The sequence below is a fragment of the Talpa occidentalis genome, unplaced genomic scaffold (genome assembly GCF_014898055.3).
Source record: "Talpa occidentalis isolate TD23 unplaced genomic scaffold, MPIMG_talOcc4v2.1 talOcc4.7, whole genome shotgun sequence".
NCBI classification, from domain to species: Eukaryota; Metazoa; Chordata; class Mammalia; order Eulipotyphla; family Talpidae; genus Talpa; species Talpa occidentalis.
This window is the reverse complement of record NW_023605083.1, coordinates 50,435,825-50,458,104: the sequence shown is the minus strand read 5'-3', so window position 1 is coordinate 50,458,104 and position 22,280 is coordinate 50,435,825. Positions and strand designations below refer to the sequence as shown.

General features: G+C 44.1%; 1 protein-coding gene across 6 annotated transcripts in view; it reads right to left on the bottom strand.

Annotated features, from left to right (window-relative positions):
• Window positions 1–19,461, bottom strand: part of NTRK2 (neurotrophic receptor tyrosine kinase 2) — a 337,402-nt gene extending 317,941 nt beyond the window's left edge. For 5 of the 6 annotated variants that reach the window (XM_054689472.1, XM_054689471.1, XM_054689474.1 and 2 more), the window contains exon 1: window positions 19,080–19,335. In XM_054689472.1, coding sequence (XP_054545447.1) covers window positions 19,080–19,300 — 221 coding nt within the window. In that variant the 5' untranslated portion in view covers window positions 19,301–19,335. Of the gene's footprint in view, window positions 1–19,079 lie in introns of all 6 variants that reach the window. The other variant, XM_054689473.1, reaches the window with a different exon arrangement.
• Between the last annotated feature and the right edge of the window lie 2,819 nt (window positions 19,462–22,280).

The following is a 22,280-nucleotide window of genomic DNA, read 5'->3' as shown; positions in this document are numbered from 1 at the left end:
CCTCCAGAGTCCAGGAAAACGGTTGTAAACAACCTAATAAATAAAATGGACCAGGACTACTGAGCAAAACAAAGTGACAGAACAAAGACCACAACCTGAATCCTAGTGGCTGAATCTGACCCGTGATGGCTTAGGACACGAAGGGTCAGTATCCCTCTCAGCCAAGCACAGCAGTCTCCACGGATGACAGCAACACACAGACAAGCAAGAGGTTGAGCCGAGGTTGTAATAAAAGAAACCTCTGCTCTTTCACATCTGTCCTCTTAAACCCAGCACCTTTCCAGGGCCAGCCTCAAGGCAGACTCTTGCTCTTCCATTCTCCTCCTCAGCCCTACAAATTCTACTCTCTTTCAAAATGTAATTGAGGGTAACCACGCAAAATTAAGACCCACAGTGGGAGATCTAAGTGCTGGGCACCAGTATAAACATTTCATGTACATCAGCTCATTTTAAGCACACAGAAACCCAATGAGAATGTTCTAGAATTGAGTGATCTCTACTCACTGATGTTTTATGGACTCCACCCCCACCTCCATGCCAAAGAAATCCCAGGAACTGAGGATTACAAAGCCCATCATGCCCAATCTGCCACAACTCTTGATTTCCTGAATGGGGAACACTTGACTTCCTGAATGGGGATGGGTGGAACTAAGGGTGGAGTTAAGCAGCAGGCTTGGTATAAAACTGAACACCTGTGGCCTGCACGCTCTTGGTTTTGCTGGCTGTAGGGTAGGTAAAAGGTATCAGGCTTTTCTGCCCTCCTGCCATTAGGATAGATGAGGGAACCCTGTGGTCCTGAATGCATGCCTGATGGCGGGCACCTGAAGTGGGTACACCTGGGCTGAGAGACTGGACTTTTAAGAGCGGCGTCATGGGGATGCCAGCAGCAGCAGAAGCCGAGAAAAGAGAGAGAGAGAGAGAGAGAGAGAGAGAGAGAGAGAGAGAGAGAGAGAGAGAGAGAGAATGCCGAGAGCCCAGATAGAGTGAAGACTTGCTGGGGGCTGGGAGATCTGCCAGCCTCCCGGCCCCCCAGCATCCCTGCCTGCCGTGTACCTGGTAAATCACAATAAAAGCCTGCAAAAAAGCCACTGAAGACTCAGACCTGATCTGCTGGATTATAGAAAACCTGCACTGTGTCCTTTCTGCCCCCTACACTGGCCTTCAGTGTGCTCTTGGGGTCCCAGCTCAGAAAGTGTAACCAATAGGATGCACTCACCAATTAATCTCTCTTTCTCCCTGGGTTCCCACTCTTTTCATTTCCCTTTGTAAATAAACCTTCTGTTAACCTTTTTGTGTGTGCCTGCAATTGGGTCTTATTCAAAGGTTTTCATTTTAAATCCCACGGGTGAGGACTCACACCTAGGCCATCCCATTGCCTTTTGGGGTTGCCCTGTGTAGGGTAAGGAAAAATGTCAGGCTTTTGTGCCCTCCCGCCATCAGGATAGATGATGGATCCTTGCAGTCCTTAATGTACGCCTGATGGCGGGCACCTGGAATAGGGTGTGGGCATAGGTAGATGGGATTCACCTGGGCTGAGACTGTGCTTTTAGGGGCAGCGTCACAGGGACGACAGCAGAAGCCGAGAACGAACAGAAGCCAAGAAGCAGAGAAGCCGAGAGAGAAGCAAGAGAAGCAGAAGCCAAGAGAAGGTCAGAGAGCCCAGAGTGAAGACTTGCTGGGGGGCTGGCCCCCCAGCACCCCTGCCTGCCATGTACCTGGTAATCTAAATAAAAAACCTGCAAAAAACCACTGAGGACTCTGACTCCTCCTTTACCCAGTCTGCTGGATCATAGAAAACCTGCACTGTGTCCAGTCCTGCCCTTACACCCTGTAACACTAGTAATGTCCCCTTTTATAGATAGGAACACTGAGACATCAGAGGGCTTTAATAACTAGTCCAAAATAGGAGGAAAGACCAACTTCAGAGTGGGACTCTTAACCCACCAAGCAACCTTGTCTCACAACCTGCGTCATTCCCTTACTTGTCTCAAAGAAAATGAAGATGTGAATTTGTCAATCTACCTACCTACAGCAATTGACCTACTCAGTGTTTTTTCTGTTTGGAAGAAAAGAACAGGAACTATTTAGGCAGGTTTCACAATCCCAGCATTCTCAGAGGGTGTAGTAAAAAAAAATAACCATTCAGCTATAATGAGCTGCTCTTAAAATATTACAGTCAGCCCCAGATGTTTCAGATGCAATACTGAAATCTGTACAGGTAAGAAAGAGGCTGAAAGCTGGTAGCTACTGATGTTTAACAATCCCCATTCACTGCCTAGAACAGGCCTATGCTGGTCTGAGTGTGTCCGTGATGTCACAAAGCTCACTGCAGTCGAATCAGAGGGAGGAATCTGCACATGCCGTCCTCACTGGAAACAGATCCGCATGTTCAAGAATTCCCCTGATGAGGGGAGACTGCAATGAGACAAGCGTCCATACCCCACACTTCCTCTATTCCAGAGCATCATCATAACTCAAAACTACCTCAATGCAGAAGCCAGATGACACTCAAACAGCTGTGTCCCTGGAGCTCTCAGCTCTGGTCAGAGGGTGCAGGCACATCAGAGGCCCTCACTCTGGCACTCTTCCAGCCAAGTTCCTCCATATTAGGCAAGGGGTCTATAGGCCAGGAAGATGCTCCTACTTGGAAATCACACTTGTCTTCTTGCCTTAGTAGCATTCCAGAATTCCCTACTCAAAGACCTTCTGAGTCCACTCCCAGGATCCGTGCAGGCCTTTTCCAGGGAAAAAGGATGAGCCGTGCTACAGATGTGCATATGCCTAGGCACAGTGGTGTGGGGGTAGAGGGAAGGTCAAGGCTGCTATCTGTGGTAGTACTGATGGAGCTGGAATGAACAGGCTGGACTGTCCACATAGTTTCAAGATAAGGTTGGGGATTACCTGGAGACCACATCTGGGGCCCTTTAACAAGCCATGTTAAGTGGCAGAAGCTGGCCTAAGTCTTGCCACCAAAAAAGTGCGTGGTGGGAGAACATGTACAAAACATATTTGTTGATTGACTAATTGAATTAATCAATCAATCAATCAATCAAAATATGCCTGTTTAGTCAATTCCTGTCCACCATTTCAACTGCATGTGGCAAAGGATGTCTGTGTCAACAAAATGTTCCTTTCTAAACTGCACGTGTGTGTATGTGTATGTATATACATATATTTGATTGGTATATATATGTGTATATATACATGTATATATATATGTATATCAAATACAGTGAAAGGAGAGTAATGACAGAGTTGAGTCTGTTAGGCTGGATTAAATAGAAATCTCAATAGTGCTGTCAAGGCACTAGGTAGTTAAGCTCCAGAAGATTGTTTTTATTGAAGGAACAATACTCTGAAGGAATAAATGAGATAATTAAGACATTAAATCCCAGAGGGTCACGTATACTTATCATGAGAGTCAACCAAAAGTAAGCTCAACTAAAAGTAAGACCTTTTTCATGTTGATTCCACAATTTCCATTCCTTTTTAAAAAATTTAACTTTAAAAATACACATGGAATCTAAACTATTTCATTTGTATCAGTATTATGAACAGACTGCATTCTATAAACATAAATAAATGGGTACTATTTATCTCAAGGAAGATTATCTCACATGTATATCAGTTGTTTATGATCAGTTTTGCAAACCACTATTATAAGTGGTTTTGCAAACCACTATTATAATTTCTAAGATATATAATAGTGTTAGTTATAATAAATATGAAAGAAGCCCCATAAAACAATCATAGGATCAGCCCAACACACCTTGGTTACAATGCACAAAAGAATGGGTGTCAGATAGCCCATTAAATTTGACCTGACACACTGATGTCTGCAGTTCTTAAAAAAAAAAAGAAATAAAATAAAGCCCCTATCCTCCATACTCCAAGAATAAATTTCATCTGAAATCCCACACCAAAATGCTTTTTAAGTGAAGCAGCATAAATGCAATCACAGGAAAGCAATGGACCCGCGGGGATACCCATTATTAGCTATTACATGACAAAAACCACAAATCTTTCTCATTATACCTATTTGTTTGTGATCAGATGTCCCTGGAATGAAGGTTTTCCCCTGGATTTACCCCAGTTGTTGAGCTACACCTCTCTTCATTTGCTGGCCCTTTCTCTATCCTCCCCTCTCTTCTTGTTGGGTTCCCAATCAGCCTGCTTCAACATGGCTTTGCTTTTCTCCCTTTTCCAGCTATGCTATGTCTCCACAAGACTCGACCACTTGTGGTGCATGAACCAACATGGGCTATTTAATTCCGTGAAGGTCATTTAGGTAAGCAAACATCTGAACTGCATGACTTTAAAATCATGTCTAGAAATGTACATAGTGACAGCCCAAACAACTAATAAATCCTCTTATTTGAACTTCTGAATGATAGCTGGAGGGGCGGTGGGGAGATGGGCATGTGCATGTGCATATGCCCACATGTATGCGTATAATGTAGAGAATTAGTAAAGCAGGAAGTTGCTAAGTGTGCTGCTTGGGGGAGTCTGTTGCTTAGATTCTGCTGCTTGCTGGAGTGGAGAAGTTGCTGGGTGTACTGCTTGTTCATAGTAGTATCCAGGACTACCTTGACCCCCTTCCCAAACAATAAAGAATGCTTATGCTATGATGGATGGGGTGGCAAGTTTCCTCATACAACCTATATAAAACCCTGACATATCTGCTCTTGGATGCTGAGACTTTTGGGGGCTATCCCACTGAGCCCACCGGTGTGACAATTAAATCTCTTTCTCTCCACCTCCCTGAGTGCTGCCATATTTCTCTGGGAAATTGCTGTAACATTAGGACACTGAGCTGAGGACTGGGGAAGAAGAATAAACAAAATCCATAAAGCCCCTACCTTCATACTGTTTATATTCTAAGGGTGTGTTTAAACAGGTCTCCCAGCATGCATCATAATGCTAAGCAACCTATGCTGCAATTGAGAAACACAGGGGTATAAGAGCACACAATGGAGGCACACAGTCCACAGGTAGAGAGACCAAGAAGTCAGTCAGAGGTAGTAGGCAGAAAAATGGTGTTTCAGGCAGACAGTACCAGCCAATGTGATGCCAGGGAGGTCAGTGTGAGGATAGCGCAGTAGAGGAATTAAAAGCTCGGTGACTGTATCGTCATTGAAGAAAAGGAGTAGCAAACAACAACTCCAGAGAAAGGGGTATGAATTTGAGGATGATGAGCTTTTAAGACTTCTTAAGAAATCATTGGGACCTCCCTGGTGGCACAAGGGGTTGAGCACCGTACTATGAAGCAATCCACAGCCTCTGCAGCACGAGTTCGATCCCTGGCTGGCCAGGGAGCAACCCAGATGGTGCAGCAGACCTCTCCTGAATCCCTGCTGCTCCCCTCAGCAGTGTATTTCAGTCAGTCTGCCTTTTCTGTTCCCCACTCTGTCTCTGGTGAATCCTCTCACCCCCCACATCTCTGGCCTGTACCCCAGCTCTTGTATGCATAAATAAATGAATGTGTCTTTAAAATAAAAGACTTGTTAAGAAATCATAAGTTTTTTTAATATATAATTATAATTTTATCTTAATTTAAAATAACAATATAATGTGGGGTAAGCCAGGCAAGCAGTTACCAAAATTCATATGGAAATTTACCATGTAAGAACAGACCAGAAAATTCTGAAGAAAAAGACCAGTGAGAAAGACTAACGCTAGAAATAAGACAAAAAAAAAAAATTTGAAGGTGCAAGAGATAAAAGTTTACTGCTAGCCCATGACTACACAGACTAATAGGATAAATCTTAAAATAGGTCTAAATACAAAGGTAATCTTAATATATAATCAAGTTATTATTCTTAAATTAGTGGGTAAAGGTAAAATTATATAATCAATGGTGTCAAGAGATCTAGTGGCTAATTAGCTATCCTGGAAATAATGAAACTATTTTTTTTCATGATCTCACTGTTTAGATTTTTAAACTCCAAATGGAGCAAAACTCTAAATTACAAAAGCATGAAATAATAAAAATAGTTGAAAAAATATAGGAGAACTTATTGTATATTCTTAGAAAAAGGGAGACTCATCCAAGCCACATTTAAAACATGAAAGTCATAGGAGAAATAATAAATCTTACCACAAAAAATTACTTCAATATTACAAAGGAATAGAAAATAAAGTCATAATTAACATCTGAACACAAGCAAAACATAAGGCAAAGTATAAATTTTCTTATTGTTACAGAGATTTTATAAATCAGCTTTTCAGAATTCCACCAACCCAGTAGAAAAAGAAAACGGCTAACTAACATGATAATGTAGTTCATTTTTTAAAAATACAAATGACTTACACATATATAAATAGATTTTCATCTGGATCATAATTACTGAATTACAAAATAAAACAATGGTGAATATCATTTCCCAGGAATATGATTGACAAAGGCCAAAAGGTTTGATAACAAATAGTATTGGCTTAGCTGTAGAAAAACAGGTGCTTCCAGTTTTCATGGGAGAATAAAATGATGTGATTCCTTTGCAAGAGAACTTGGCAATTTCTATCAAAATCACAAATTTCTTGCAAATACCTGCAATTCAAATTCTAGAGACTTTTTTTCTATAAATAAAATCATGTATGGCAAGATTATTCAAAAGGAGGTTGGTTAAATAATGTGTTGTCCATTCATTCCTTGGATTACTGTGTGACTGTGAAAAAAATAAGGACAGTATACACATGCTGACTTAGAAACAGTTTTAAGATACATTATTAAGTAAAAGCAAACAACAATATGTAGGAGGGTGGGCATAAGATGTCCTCATTGGTGTACACACAAAAAAAGACACACATGTGTACTCACATTTGTGAGTAGGACTATTTCTGGAAGCAGATACACAAACTCAAATCAGTCACTGTTACTGGAGAGAGGGGGTTGAGGATACGAGGGCTGGCGGCCATGGCAGGTGGGAGACTTGTTTTTCATAATACATTCCTTTGTGCTGTTTTTATTTCTTATCAAACATGATTTTTCTAAAAGGCTGATTACTAATGAAATTCCATACCAAAAAATGACTGAATTTCAAAGAAAACATGTGCAAAATCATTTTAAAGAATCTGAAAGACTTCTATGCTTGAGCAAGCCTTGGCCAAAGGCACTAACCTTTCCAAAGAAAGAATGTATCAATCAGCATTGGTGCTGGGCAGTGAAAGGAGAGAAAAAGGAGTGTCCATCCAGGGGACACAGGTCCGGGCCAAAGTACTTCAAGTTCTTTCTGTATTCCCTTTGTGAAGGCTCTCCCATTATGGAGATGGATGCCTCAGGCCGGCTTAACTTAGTGTCATTTAACATTTTAAATGTAGAATTAAGTGCCCTTGCTCTAATTCCAAGATCACCAAGCAAGCTTCCAGTTATAATTCGTTCTCTTTTATAGATCCCTTAGTGTAGAAAGCAATTATTATGCTGACCTGTGTACGCAGGCCCATGTGAGGGTTATACGCCTTGTTACATAGCAATAGAGTGACAATCTGGTTTTACTTAAAAGGCTAAAACAACAACTTTGGACTTTATATATTAGAGATATGGTGAACCACAAGACATTTAGAAGCAGGAACATGATAAGACCAGCATTTAAAAAACACCCCTCAGGCCTCCCTGGTAGCGCAAGGGGTTAAGATGCAACCTATGAAGAAATCCGCAGCCTCTGCAGCACAAGTTCGATCCCCTGCTGGCTAGGGAGCAACCCATATGATGCAGCAGACCTCTCCTGACTCGCCCGCTGCTCCCCTCAGCAGTGTATTTCAATCAGTCTGCCTGTTCTGTTCCCCGCTCTGTCTCTGGTGAATCCTCTCAACCCCCCGCATCTCTGGCCTATACCCCAGTTCTTGTATGCATAAATAAACAAATCTTTTAAAAAAGAGATATTCCTATAAAAATTTTTTAAAAATAAAAAAAATAAAAAACACCACTCAGCACAGCCTCACTTATGGGTAGAGAGGGGACAAGAATGGAGGCCAGGATACCAGGCAGGAAGAGGCTGCACCATTTCAGGCAAAAAATAGTGGAATGAATTAATTTTTTTAATTAATGTGGGTTCATTTCCTATTAAAGTTGCTGAGAAGAGACCAGGCCCGTCTTTCTCCTCACCATGACCCCAATGACTATTTGAAGAAAGTAAGAAGGGAGGGGGAGAAGGCAGGGGGTTAAGATGGGGAGATATAAAGGAGGAAGGAAGGAAGAGAGGGAGGGAGGGAAGGAAGGAAGCAGCAGAGATCAAAAGAATCGAACAAATTTTAGAAATTTGGAAATTTAGAAAAGTGCGCACAACTTAAAAATTAAATGAATACAGAGGTTAAAGAGATGAGGAGGCAAGTTTCCCAAGTTGCATGACTCTGTGAACAGTGCTGCCATCTGCAAAGGTAGGGAACTCTGGAGATGGGTTCTGGCAATGACAGCAAATTTAATTTGGAAATGGCAAGTGTGACACTCTATGACAAGTCCAGGAGGATGTTGTGTAGTAGCTGAAAACGTAAGCCCAAAGATTATCACTAAGAGTTGACGGGTACACAAAGGACACAGAAACCTTAATTCCAAAGGGTACCTGCACCCCTATGTTTATAGCAGCACTATTTATTTACAATAGCTAAGCTTTGGAAACAACCCAAATGCCCAAAAACAGAAGACTGGATCAAGAAGATGTGGTACATATATACCATGGAATATTACTCAGCATTCAAAAAAGATAAACACATGCAATTTGCAGCAACATGGATGGCGCTGGAAGGGATCATGCTCAGCGAAATAAGCCAGAAAGAAAAAGAAAAATACCGGATGGTCTCACTCATAGCAGGAATCTAGAAAACCTGAATAAGGGACCAGGGAAAAGACTAATTATAATAAAGTAAAAATCAAAATCAACAAGCAACTATAAGCCAGAGGCACAATATGGGGTGGGGGAGTAGGATCAAAACAAGGGTGGTGGGAATTGTATGGGGAATATAAACAAGATGAAAATGCATACATTGTGCAAATATGAAAAATGATGTAAAAATATATAAAATTTTAAAAATAATTTAAAAAAGGAGTTGGCAGGTACAGAGATTAGGCCACAGCAGGTGAGCAGAAGCAACAAAGCTGTAGATGAGGCAGCATAACCCCCTGATGGCGCAGCCCCGGGACGGAAGCCAAAAGGACATCAATGTCTAGGGAGGAGGAGAGAAAAAGAAGCTGCAAATAAGACTAAGACCACACACCTACAGGGTGTGGAGAAAACAAGGAGCATCAATGAGAGAGGTACAAGGAAAAGGATACTTCAGGTGAGAGGGAGGGAGAATTGAGGCAAGTTCTGCTAAGAAGCCAGTAAGAAAAAGAAAGAAAAATGCCTTGATTTATACCCATGGACAACTCTGGGGACAGCACTGGAGTGCAAGGTCCATGAAACAGTAGATTGAGACTGGACTAGGGGGTGGGGAAATAGAAATAAAAAATACAGTGGAGTCTGAAGGGAACCGGGAAAGGGCAGTGATGAAAGGGGGATGGAAGCAGAGGGCAGAGGAAGGGATGGCACTAAAGGGAAACTTTTATAAGACAGGAGAGCCCTGGTCCTGCTTCTTAGCTTCTGATGTTTCCATGAAAAAGAGCCTGAAATACAGGTGAAATAAGGACAGTGGTCAAGAGAAAACTGAGACAGAGGATGGGGTCTGTAACAGAGATGGGGTGATGAGCTGTGCCCAGAGGTGCTCCACTTCTTTCATTGTCGCCAAAGGGAACAGCTGGTTTTAGAATCAGACAGTTTGCTCAAATGGAATATGAATAGATGAGGTCCCAAGAACATCAAAAATTATTTGGCAGAGGGCCTCCCTGGCGGCGCAAGGGGTTAAGCACCGCACTATGAAGCAATCCACAGCCTCTGCAGCACAAGTTCATTCCCCAACTGGCTAGGGAGCTATCCACATGGCAGCAGACCTCTCCTGACTCGCCCGCTGCTCCCCTCGGCAGTGTATTTCAGTCGGTCTGCCTGTTCTGCTCCCCACTCTGTCTCTGATGAATCCTCTCATCCCCCGCCCCCGCATCTCTGGCCTGTGCCCCAGCTCTTGTGTGCATAAATAAATAAAAATCTTTTAAAAAATTTATTTGACAGAGAGAAAAGAACTAAACTCAGTTGGTAAGTGTCATCACAGGAAGTAGGGATCCAGGATGGTTCATGCCCAGTCTACACATCTGCCTTTCTCCCACTGAGAGGCCTATTTCAGGGGAAGCCCCTTTGGAAAGGGCTCTGTGGCTGGTTGAAGCTGAAACAATCACAATGTGAGTGTGGGTGTTATCTCTTTGTGCACTGATTATCCTTATCATATTATATTAAAGGTAGATGTTTATATCTCTGTCTCTCCCAGTAGGTATAAGCCACATAGGCGCTCCTTAACTGTGTACTTAGCACATTTGTCTGTATTGCCCCAGTGTCCTAAATAAACACTAGTTGAACTAAAGTAATGTTTGCACGGATTCTGAATTAGCTGGCAAGCAGTCCACAGGACAATTAGGAAACATGGTAAACTATTCCAGCCAGGATGAAAGGAAAACTTAATGGGCAGAAGATGAAATCTGATTTCAGTGCTAGCCCCTGTTTAGGGATCATTGAGACCAGCCAGAGAGGTAAGCCTGTTAGTAATTCCCCCATGCACATACGCAGAAAAACACCCAAAATGGGCTGTAAAAATCAGAATGCATTTGGGGCAGGTATTCTGATGAGACATGCAGGTAGATAGTACATGCTAGGAAAACTATTTCCAAGAAAAAAACCAAAAGTTTGTTTCCATCTGTGGGCAACCATGGAAGTGCTGCCACCCACAATTGCCAGAAGCAGGTGACCCACAAAGCCACAGGGCCTGAGCTTCAGAGTTGGACTCAGTGGTAGCCCACAGGTGGGACTTGTGCTGCTTAAGCCACCAAGCGATCCAGAGCAAACTCTGGTGGGCCTGGAGGAGGCCACCTGGGTGAATTCCAGAACAGAAAGGAAACACTAGTGCCCATGGCTGGCTGATTTGGAAGCACAGAGCCTTTCAGGGATCAGCATCAGTCTAAGTCCCAAGCTCCAATTTCCAGATAAGGAAACTCAAACTGGTGAGATTCAAGACTCACCCAGCATCCCGGGTTCTTACACTGTGTACATGAACCCCACATCCCAGCTCCACACCCAGGGCCCCCCTCAGTGATACTAAGCTCTTCTTTGCTACTGTCTGCTGACTATATCAAGCTGGGTTCAATGGGAATGATAGTAGTCAACCCACAGGAAACGCAATCCAAGATTTCTTCACAATCCATTAAAGGGATTTTGCAGCCAAACACCTGCCTGCCTGTGTGTGTGTAAAAATGTGTGTGCTTGTGTGGTATGTTTGTGTGCATTTGTGTGTGTGCATTTATGTGTATGGGTATGTTGGGGAGAGAGGTCAGGGAACATAGGAAAGAGGGATAAGAAGCACGACCAGAAACAGCCTAAGTAGACTCAAGAATCACAAAGGGAAAAACCAAATGCAGGGGATCGTGCCAGGAGCCACCTCGCCTAATGCTCTGGGTTCCGTAGCAGCCACAGAGCTTAGGAAAGTGAAGCTGGGAGAAAACTGAAAGGCTTTTGTTTGCCTACCAGAAAGGTGAGTGAATTTTGTTTTGTTTTGTTTTTTATACTTTACCACAGAACTTAGAGGCCATCATCTCAAGCTCTCTGCCCACCTCTTCCCACTCCTGCACACAAAACACACACGAGTACACAAGGGCAGAAGCAGGGAAGCAAGCAGTCCCCACAGGGAGCACCAGTCTGACAACTCAGGCACAGCCCTGGCTTCTCTCTGCTGGGGCTGGGCACATGCACTAGACAACCGTAGTGACAGAACAGAGCTTGAAACAGATTATTTTTCTAGAGTGCACTATATTTCAGAGCCTGAAAATCAAAATCCTAATATAGCAGAATTGTTCAAAAGTGCCTCCCTGAAAATATAGTTTTGTTTACAATGAGAACTAATCAAAGAAAATAAACACAATAGGTGTGTGAGGAGCCACGCTGGTCGCCAATCAAAGAACAAACACTCACTGCTTCACTCGGAGAAGAGCTCCCACCAAGTCCTCTAAAAGGAATCCATAGTATGATCAGAACAAAACTAAAACTTTGATTTAAGGAAGAAAATACAAGTCATGATCATTAAGTCTAAAAAGGCCACAAAGTAGAGTTTTAAACATAGTTATATATTCATAAATACATGGTACATACACAAATAAAGCTCTGGGGTGAGTGTGTGGTTATGTCCACAGAATTATTAGAATATGAAGATTACAGCAAAAATTGAGGTGCTATAAACAATAAGCCCTTGTTGGCAGTAAAAATGGGAACTTTCAGTGGCATGTGATTATTGCATTTTTATTTAGTATGAGAGGATGCCAGATTCCCAAAGGGACACAAATCATTTCTCTCTTCATAGTATAAAAGATTGCAAAGGAGCATAAATGAAGGAAAGGGGAAAACATGAGCTGAAACCCCAGTCCCCAGAGCATGCTTAAGACCCCTCCTTCCACTGACATGCTATTTAGCCTGTGAACATATATTGAAATTGTCATACCTTTCCAAAAACACTCTACAGGCCAAATCTGGTTGAGTGGAACTGAGCAGACAGAGACCAAAATGAAGCACTGGATGGGATGGGTTCTGTCCCACATCAGACTCTACCTGATCCCGAAAACCAGGCATGCTAGTCAAACCTACATTCCCTCCAAGCTCTCAGGACCTTCCCACCTACTTGAGAAAGAGATTGAACCCAAATGAGCAGATGTCTGCAAAGAACTTTCCAGATCCATGGGGAGAAGCTCTGCAGGGAAACCAGAGGTATGTCTAGAAGTGAGCTCTTGGCATGGGCTACAGACAACATACAAATGGTAACAGAATGAATTCTGGATATGCATCAGGCTCCTGAGACTTCCTCACTGGTCCAGCCTCTGAACACATCCTTCCATCTTAGGACAACAAGAAGTGTGCAGAATAAGTACTCTCCAGCCACACGTCTTTCTGGGAAGTAAAGATGGACTCTGTAGGAAGAGCTGAGGGTTCCTCCACTTATGTAGCTACCCCTGACTGTGGCCAAGACTCCAGAGATGGCAGCCCGCTGCCCGCTCTGCCCCTGCTCCAACCCCCAGCCACCAAGGTAGTCCAGCAGACACAAGGTTAGCCTCTTTCATCGCTGCCAACTCATGAAGATTTTTTTTTTTTTGCCATTTGATTTATATGTATAATTGCCTCACAAGGAGGAACTCCTGAAATTAAAAAAAAAAAAAAAACCTCAGAGCAAACTATACAAATATACATTTCTTCCCAAAGACCTTTGCTTTGGGATCACTAGCTCATGCCTTTTTTAATTGTCTCTGGTAGACATGGGTTTGTACAGACTTAGCCAGACTGAGTTTGTCTTCACATCTTTTACATTTCTAAAATGGTAGACCAGAGTGAGGTTCAGTACAAGGACACAGAAGAGCGGGGAGGCACCTGAAAGCAGAGGACTGGCATTGCCTTGGGATGCTGGGAAAAGGAGTATTTGGCCCCTTCCATGTTTTTAAAGTGGCACAGCCTCAGGAGGCTCTCTCTACTACCCTTGGCTTATGTAGAGGGTTGGAGCAGAGCATATGCAAGGCCCCTTGTCCTTCTGTGATCCTGATTCAAAGTGACCCTGTGACTCTGGACTCATCAGCCCAGCATGAACATGCATCAGCCTCCTTGGCAGGTCACATTTTACAAGACATGGTTTGGGGAATTCAAATCAGACACTGAAAATATATACATGGGATACCACAGAGTCTCATACTGCCAACCTCTAAGCCCTTTGTCCACCCTCCATTTCTTAACTGATGTATAAACCGCATAATCTCCATAAGTGAAGCTTTGTGGAACTGCAGAGCCAGGAGAAACTAGTCAGAGCTTCAAATTCCAATCTTGGACAATCTTAGTAGTTTGGGGTTTGCGGGGAAAGGGTATGTCCCCAACAAGGTCAGCCCAGAGACATAGAGATCAGGTAACTACTGACTCCAGCTGGAAAATAGCATACTTTAAAAAAAAACAAAAACATGTAAACATATACCTATATATTACTTCTCTTCCCACGGTTATAACATTCAAGAACATTCACATCTCTCAGATCAATATTTATGACTTTCTAGTCCTTTGGTCAGCCCAGAGAGCAAAGTAAGTGGTAAGAAGATTCCCGATTATGCGGGATCTTCGCCTTCTTAAATAGAAATTGATCAGCAATCAAATATAGAACTAAAATGGCCAGGGCCTGCAGAGCTCAGAGATGAGCCACCTAGGGGAGGCATGGTGGCATCTGTGTTTTAAAATAGTTTGACCAAGAAGATTATAAAAATGATCAATCAGCTATTAATAATCCAAAGTTCAGTACTTTCCTCTCTCCATCTCTCTCATGCACATCAAACAAGCAAAAGGTGTGTCCTGTCTAAATAACCTGTCCCCCAAATCATCCACTGGTTTATAAATACCAAGAGGAACCAAATATTGGCACCACTTCAAGGGGCAGCAAGTTCAATGCCACCTTCTACCCTTAAGTTCTGAACCTACAAGAAATCTCTCTGGAGGAGCAGTAAAGCTGAGTCAGGTCAGTGTGGTGTTAACACTGATGGTATTGCTTTCTCCAGTAGGCAGGAAGAGCAATGAGTTAAAACTGAGGTACTTGGTTGGTACCATAAGCAAAAAAGAAACCCAAAAAAAAGGAAAAGAAAATAAAAAGAAATTCAATTTCCTTTCCCCAATTAAACAAAAACTCTAGGTTTTATACTCCTATGACCTAGATATCGTCAAAGAGATCATACAGAATGTTCCTAGGGAGAAAGACCTCAACTCTCAGCTGTTCAGCCAACTTTTCAGCTTAGAAAACTTCTTTACAAGGGAATATTGAAAGAAACACAAACAGAGGTTTATGGGATAGAAACAGTGAAAGATCTTAAACAGAACTAAACTCAGCACTGGGGAGCTGAGACCACATTATCTCAACTTCCCATTACTTGCTAGTAATAACATACACTCCAGGCTCTTCTCTTAACTCTACTACTTTGAATTCCCATAAGGAAATATCACTTTTCAGAGAAGAAAAAAATCAAACACATTTTCCTGTAGTCAATGAGAGGTGATGCAGGGGGAGGTGAAAGAAAGCAGGGTCAGAAAGGTCTTAGAGCTTTTCAATTGTTTTATCCAATGTAACAAAAACCTCCATAATGCAGAGATTGACTGTACAAAACTAAAAACCTCAAATGGTCATGCTGAGCTGGATTCTGGAAATACCTTCACTGTGAAGACAGCACATTTGAAGCCCAGTTTGCAAGTTGTGTTAAATAATGAATGATGTAAATTAGAATGCCTTATTTATTAACAAGTCCAGTGTGGCTTATGTAACACAGTCAAATTTTATTCTGCAGTTCTCAACTGCAAGTAAAGCACAATCCAAAGTTCTAGAACCCTGATGAGTTGATCAGTAAATATCAGAGTAATAAAACTGAGACCTTTCACTGAATCCTTATGAATGCCAAGGTTTGGGGGTTTTCTTAGTACAATTAATTGCAGTGGAAAAGCTTACTAAGGTGAGAGGGCCAAAATCAATGTATTAATGATATAACATTACAGTCGTTTACCCAAGCCAACAATAAATTGTACACAGGAGCCCTGGCAGCAGAAGCTGCGAGTTCTATTTATGTTATACTAGGAAGAAAAACATTAGCTTTGTCTCCAAATATTACCCCAAAATCAGAGACTGTCACCCAAGAAATTCAGGGGAAAAACTGGTCATCATTGACTTCCTATGTGGGCAATATAAAAATCCATGCTTTTCACAAAAAAAATAAAGACAATATACAAAACACTACTGAACAGTACACTGAAAAATGACTAAGATGATGTGTTTGTGAACACAGTTTTTAAAAAATGCATGACCTATTTTAACCAAGCCTTTTACCACTTGAGTGAAACAGAACTTGCCCTTTGCAATGCATTTTGGTACTTGCTACAACGGAGACTTAAATGGCTGATTACATAATTCCAACTGGCTTTACTCTTGAATCCCAATTCTATGTGATAGCAGTATTGTTTTTAAATTTAACTAAGCACTGCCTTAGTATAACCATTTCCAAACAACAGAGTCTAGCACTATCCCAAGCGTGAGGCTGGGCAAGCGTGATATATAATACTGAGAGCAATACAGAGCTGTAGATATAGATTAAGTTAGTGGGTGAAGAGAATGCAATATACAGTAATGGGAAGACTTTCAGTAAAATGGGTTCAAACAATGGTTCTAAAAATGAAATGTCAACTTGGCTTAAAATATGCATGTAGAAACAGGAGTAAAATCCTGTCAATTAGTCCGTACCTATATTTTTCAAATGTTCCTTCAAGGACTGTCTCTGAATTATAAAAGGTACAGTGGTTGTACTTTTCTCCCAATATATAGATATTAACAAACACTATTTGAAAACAATACAGAAAGTTCAGTTGTTTCAGTAAGTTCTAATCACAAGGTTTTTTCACTTAAATTTTTCCTTTAAAAAAATAGAAACTTTTAACTTCAGCTAAACACCATTAAACTAGAACTCTACCACAGGTTATTTAAGGAATACCATTAGGCCTATCAACATAGTAAAAAAAAAAAAAAAATTGTGTGTCCAATATGGTTCCAAATGTGGCTGGTATCCAGTGGCCACTAATTTAAAAGCTGTTCAAGCAAATATTAATATGGAAGAGAAAGATCACAGATAGTGTCATATAAGGATAAGAGAAAAACAAGTTCAGCCACTAGTATCATTTTGACATCAAAACAACAGAATTCAAAATAATTATATGAAATGTTTTCCAAACAAGTATTCTGATATGTTTTACAGATAAAGACAGTGGGATGCAAACTGTCTGGGTTCAAGCAAAGTTGAAGGATAAAGCAAAGAAACATTCTTTTTCTACCAGCTTGCCTAATGTGAATAACCTAGTTCCCCATCCTGGTCACTTATCCCTATACACTTCTCAGTCTCAATGGATTTCTAAATCAAAAGGAAAAAAATACAAGTAGAAATTAATGGTGCCATTATTGAATGAATAAATGTGGCAAATGCTTTGATACTTTTAAAATTCAATTTTTTTCAAATGCCTGAAAATAGGAACTTGCCATCAGAAATAAAAGAAACAGCAATTGTGAGAACTGATTTAAGAAAGCTCTGGCAAATCTATTGATTTCATATATGTCAGGCAACAAAGACCACTAAGGTTTAAAATAATAATTTTTAAATTTAAAGAGTCTTCCTTTTCTCTGATTAAGGCCTTAAAAATAGTAAAGTGCAAAAAATATTAAAGCAAAAATGATTAGCCCTATTTCATTTCCTCTACCATGTATCTATCATTTAACACAGAATTTTAAAGCAAACCAAAAACATGACATCTAATTATACAAAGGCTCTCATTTTTCAAAATAGTCGGTAGGGCTGTGAATTCATATGGCCTCCTTCATCTGACTACCAATACCCCTTCTCTTGAAAAAGACACACAGATCCTGACAAAAGACCAGAAACTCTCTGACCTGCCTCTGCCAGCCCAGCCTAGGGCCAGCACAGTTGGGGCCCTACCCAGCCTTTTTCCGCAGCAGCCTTGCCTGAAGCTCTCTTTGCCAAAAAGATTGTGACCCAAGCATCCTGATCCAGTCTGACAGTTGTCGCTGCTCCCAGCACATCTTAGTTCTGCTAGCCAGAGGGTCCCCAATGTTCTGTTGTCATTTCCTTCTGCCCGAGCCTTCCAACCTGAGCATCACCAGCAAAACAAACAACAGAAACTAGGAAGGTCTCTTACTTACATAAAAAAAACAGGTTGTCTTGGCCTACCTTGGTTGAAAATGGGTGTGCGTTTTTTCGGTGGGGAAGGGTGGAGGAAATGCATGCGCACTCACCAACCGGAAGGCCACAGCCTAAGCCCTACTTTCAGGGGTAACTGTCTTAGTGTCAGACACCATAGGGGAAGTCAGGATAAACTTTGCCTTATAATCCTCTACAGGGATGAATAAAAGTTCATGATAATGAAACATTTGAACTCGTTAAGTTCTAATATATGTAATATAGTGTGTGTGTGTATATATATATATAGTTCTAATTTATATAATTATATGTCTATATAAAAGAGGTGACAGGGGGAATGCTAGCGAAAGGAGGTGAATTCCTACGTGGCAATGTATTTTTCACAAGGCATCAGAGGAAAAGAACAGAAAAACAATTTTGTTTCTCCATCAGACCAGGATAAACTCAAACATTTTTAGGACCTAGGAGTCTCATGCTAAAGGCCACCTTCATCACAGCACTACACACTGCTTTATCATCCAAGCCCAGTCCTGGGAAATTATTCAGTGAGGAATTAAGATTTATAATCCAAATGGTCTCAAAATTGTATCTCTGGGAAGTCAAATCCAAATTAAATCAGACCAGGCTTTTAGGCTTCCAGCGATCACATTTTCTCTTTTGAGCCAGTACATTTCGACACTCAGAACTTCTCCTCTTACAGATCATTTTCAAGGCCATCTCTGGATGCAATCTCCTTAGCAAAATCTGATATATAAAATGAAAAGGGAAATTGGTGAACTCTAAACTTCAGAGAAAGATGTTGAAGTGGAGCCTGTAACCTTCAACAGATTTCAAAAAAGTTAATGATTTTAACCTCCTTCCCAGTAAATATCACTGGAACTCCTCCTAACACAACATACACATAGCACCCTATTGAAACGAAAATGTCCAAAACTAACTTAGTGCACATGGAAGGCTTAAAGTACGCCCACATCCAGACACGGAAATACAAAGTGCATATGGAATCCCTTCTCACACAAGGAATGTATCTATTGAATACATATAATATTTAAAACTTAGTTTAAACTGTCACACCGTTCCCCTTGTTAGCAGCCCCAGGTCAATGAAACACACAGGTAACTAACAAATGGCCCAGCCCTTGCATCTCTTCTCTTGGCTTTTTCCTCCGGAATTGAAACAACATTCATGCCCGAGGGGCCTTCACAGCAAGCCCCGGCCTAGGGAGGAGGAGGAAAGGGTAAAAGCACCAGAAACTCACATTTCGGTGATGTTCTCAGGGTCTGCACTGTTAGGCTCCAACCTCGGAAATGCCACGATGCCAGGAGAAGGGTCGCTGCACCAGATTCGAGAAGCGCTGCATTTGCAGGACGTGGGACAGGCAAGAGCGGCTTTCCAGCAGCCCATAACCAGCCAGCAGAAGCCCCAGAGCCTCGCCATCGCAGGTCCATGCCACCTCGTCCAGGACACCATCCCTAGCATCCAGTGCCAGTGCGAGTCAGCCGGAGTACGCGCCCCAGCCGGCCTCCTTGCGGGTGCTGGGCGGCCCTTGCCGCGCTCAGGGCTCGCTCTCCTCAGTTCTTGCCACCCCGCGCGCTGAGCCTGGCGTATCCCGACTGAGCGTGTCCTAGAGGGCCGCACGGTTCACTGTAGTAGGGGCATCTCCGGCCGCCACACAGGGGGCGCTACCGCTGCTCAGAGCTCCCCCGCGGCCGCCGCTGCATGGCCCGGCGCGCCGGGCACCGGCCGGCGGCACTCCCGGGACTCTCTGGGATGCAGGCTTCTTGCCAGAAGCTCACGGGGATCCCGGACGCACCTCGGGGCTGAGAACAAACAGACAGGCATAAGACTGAGCGCAGGACCGCATACACAGTGCGTTGGGGCACTCTCCCTGCGCGCTAGCGTCACCCCCAACCCGACCCCAACCGGAAGACTGTGGATGGATGCATGCCCAGCTCTGGCCCCAGAAATGAACTTGACTCCCGGTGGCACTGCGCCGCTGGGGTCACCAATACGCCCACCCTCTCTCCAAGCCTGAGCTCGAGAGAGGAGAGGACCAGGGTCACCGAGACAGGATTCCATGGCACAGGCCAGGCGAAGGACCCTTGAAAGGAGGACCCGGAGACTGCCAGAGGCGATGGCTCCGCGACGGGGGCCCCCAATGATGCTGCAGAATCCGCCACCGCCGCTGGGCGCAGGGGGCGCAGGCAGGTGGCGCCGCGCGTCCCACCTGGGGAGCGCCGCGGCCGCCCAGGGGGGACTGTGAGGGCCCAGACGGCGGAGGGCACTGTCCGCGCTGCTCACCCGGGCTCTGGCGCCTACCGCACGCCAGCGGCGCCGGGGTCCAGGCTCCTCCTGCCGCCGGGGACTGAGCGTGGAGAGCCCCAGCGAAGGAGCAGCCAGGCTCCTGCTCCAACCCAATTCCGGGAGCCGCCGCCGCCTCTGCTACTGCTGGCGAAGTGACGTGAGGGCTGACGCAGAGCAGGGGCAGAAACTCCAGAAAATTAGTCTGAAATCCAAAAACACACACGCTCATACACACACAAACCCATAACACCCTCCAGACAAAAGCAACAGGGAGGGGAGGGGAATCTGGGGGCGAGCGGGGAGGAGGCAAGCATCAGTGCCACTGGCCAGAAGCAGACAGCAGTAGCATGTGGGAGTTCACACACGCGCACACACGCGCGCACACGCATACATCCTGGCCGTGTAGATGCGCACGACTCTGTGCGCGCGCGTGTGCGTGTGTGCGTGTGTGTGTGTGGTGTGTTTAGTTCCAGGTACCTCCGAGATGGACTGTTTCGCCGCTCAATGTCTCCCGGTCCCTAATTCACATCGCGAGCTCTTCTGCAATCGCAGTAGAGGCTGCCTCCTTTTTGAAATGGAAACCCGGCTGGGTTCAGCTCTGAAAAATGCGCTGATGCTTATTATAGGAATTCTCCCTCCCTTCTCCCTCCTGGCTGCGCTCTCCTTTCCCGTCTTGCATAAAAGGACGAGCTAGCCTATAAATAAATAAATTTTGTAAACACCAAAACGTGCTCAACGTTGGTAACCAACGATAACGCCGCAATGCCGTGCTATTTGGAGATCGGCGGTTTTGGTGGATCTTCCTGTCGGTGCTTTTGCAGAGGGAGGAGAGTCTCCAAATGCAGGTCTAGCTCTCTAAATGGGTCTTTTTCCTGCCGTTTGCTGGCATCACACGTCCGGAAAATAGACATGTGAGGGCAGGGAGCGCGCCTGAAGCGTATTGGGGTCCCTAGATGCGCGGCAGCAAGCCTGGCCTGTCGGTTGTGTGGCGCCGCGTCATTTTTACTCATTCTTCCACCTGGCAGGATGCAGCCATTCCTTAATCGTAGCTTCACTTTCCGCGATGCCCACCCCCACGCGGGGCACCCGAGCCCTTGCGCCCCTGTCGTACCTTGCGCGTTTTGGTGTGTGCGCGGGTGTGCGCGAACGCGTGCCCTACGCCCGCGCTGCCCGAAGCACGACAAGCATCCAGCTACTAGCAAGCCCAGCGCCGGCAGAGCCTTGGGGTCTCACTAGGGACAAACGAGGCGATCCGGGATGGTCTGGTGATAAACCGTAACTGCTCTGCGGACTCAGTTAAAGGATGGCTGCGGGGCATTGCAAGCCTTGTCTGAGAATCCGTCTTCCCATTTGCGGTTCGGAGAGTCTGTTTTTCCGCAGTCATTTAAAAGGGAACTGGGAAAATGCGCCGCAGTGCCTGACACTTCTGAGGGCTCTGGTGCCCCCGCGCGGGCAGAGAGGGCCGGGCACGCTCAGTAACAAATTCACCGCCACAGTCGCGGCGCGCACTGCACTGGGGGCGCGCAATGGCTCCAGATGCGCAACCAGCGGCTCTAGCCGCGTGCGCGTCCCTGCCCTGCCTGCGCGCTCCAGCCAGCTGGGAAAAGGCGGGCATTTCTCCCCGTGAGAGAGGGCCCTGGGAAGGGATCTCTCCAAAATATCACAGTGGGCATTGATCTGCCCACAGAGGTTGGGGTAAGGAGAATCTAGAAACCCTAAGGTCAAGATAAATTTCAGATCTTGGTGACACCTTAATTGTTTTTTACAAAGGGACAGAAAAGCATCCTGTAGGACTCCAGACGCTGAGTGTAACCCTGGAAATCCTTAGGCCACACTCGAAAAATCTTGATGCAGACCACACAGACCCAAAGACAAAACCAGCAGGTCTACCTCTCTCAATAGTCACTACCTGCGATGTGCATTGGGTGTTGAAGGGTTTTTCTGCTAGGCCTCATCCCCTGCTGGGTGAAGACATGCCTAGGAAGGGAAACCAAGGGCAAAAATGTCTTGATTTAGATCACACAGTAACACTTCTTTGCCAGTCTTGTCACTGTCCTTAATTGGAGCTGCCCGTGTGGGACACCTGGGGGAGGAGTGTGTGCATAATTGCCCACATTTCTCTCACAACCCTATCCTCACCCCATTTTTCTCAGGA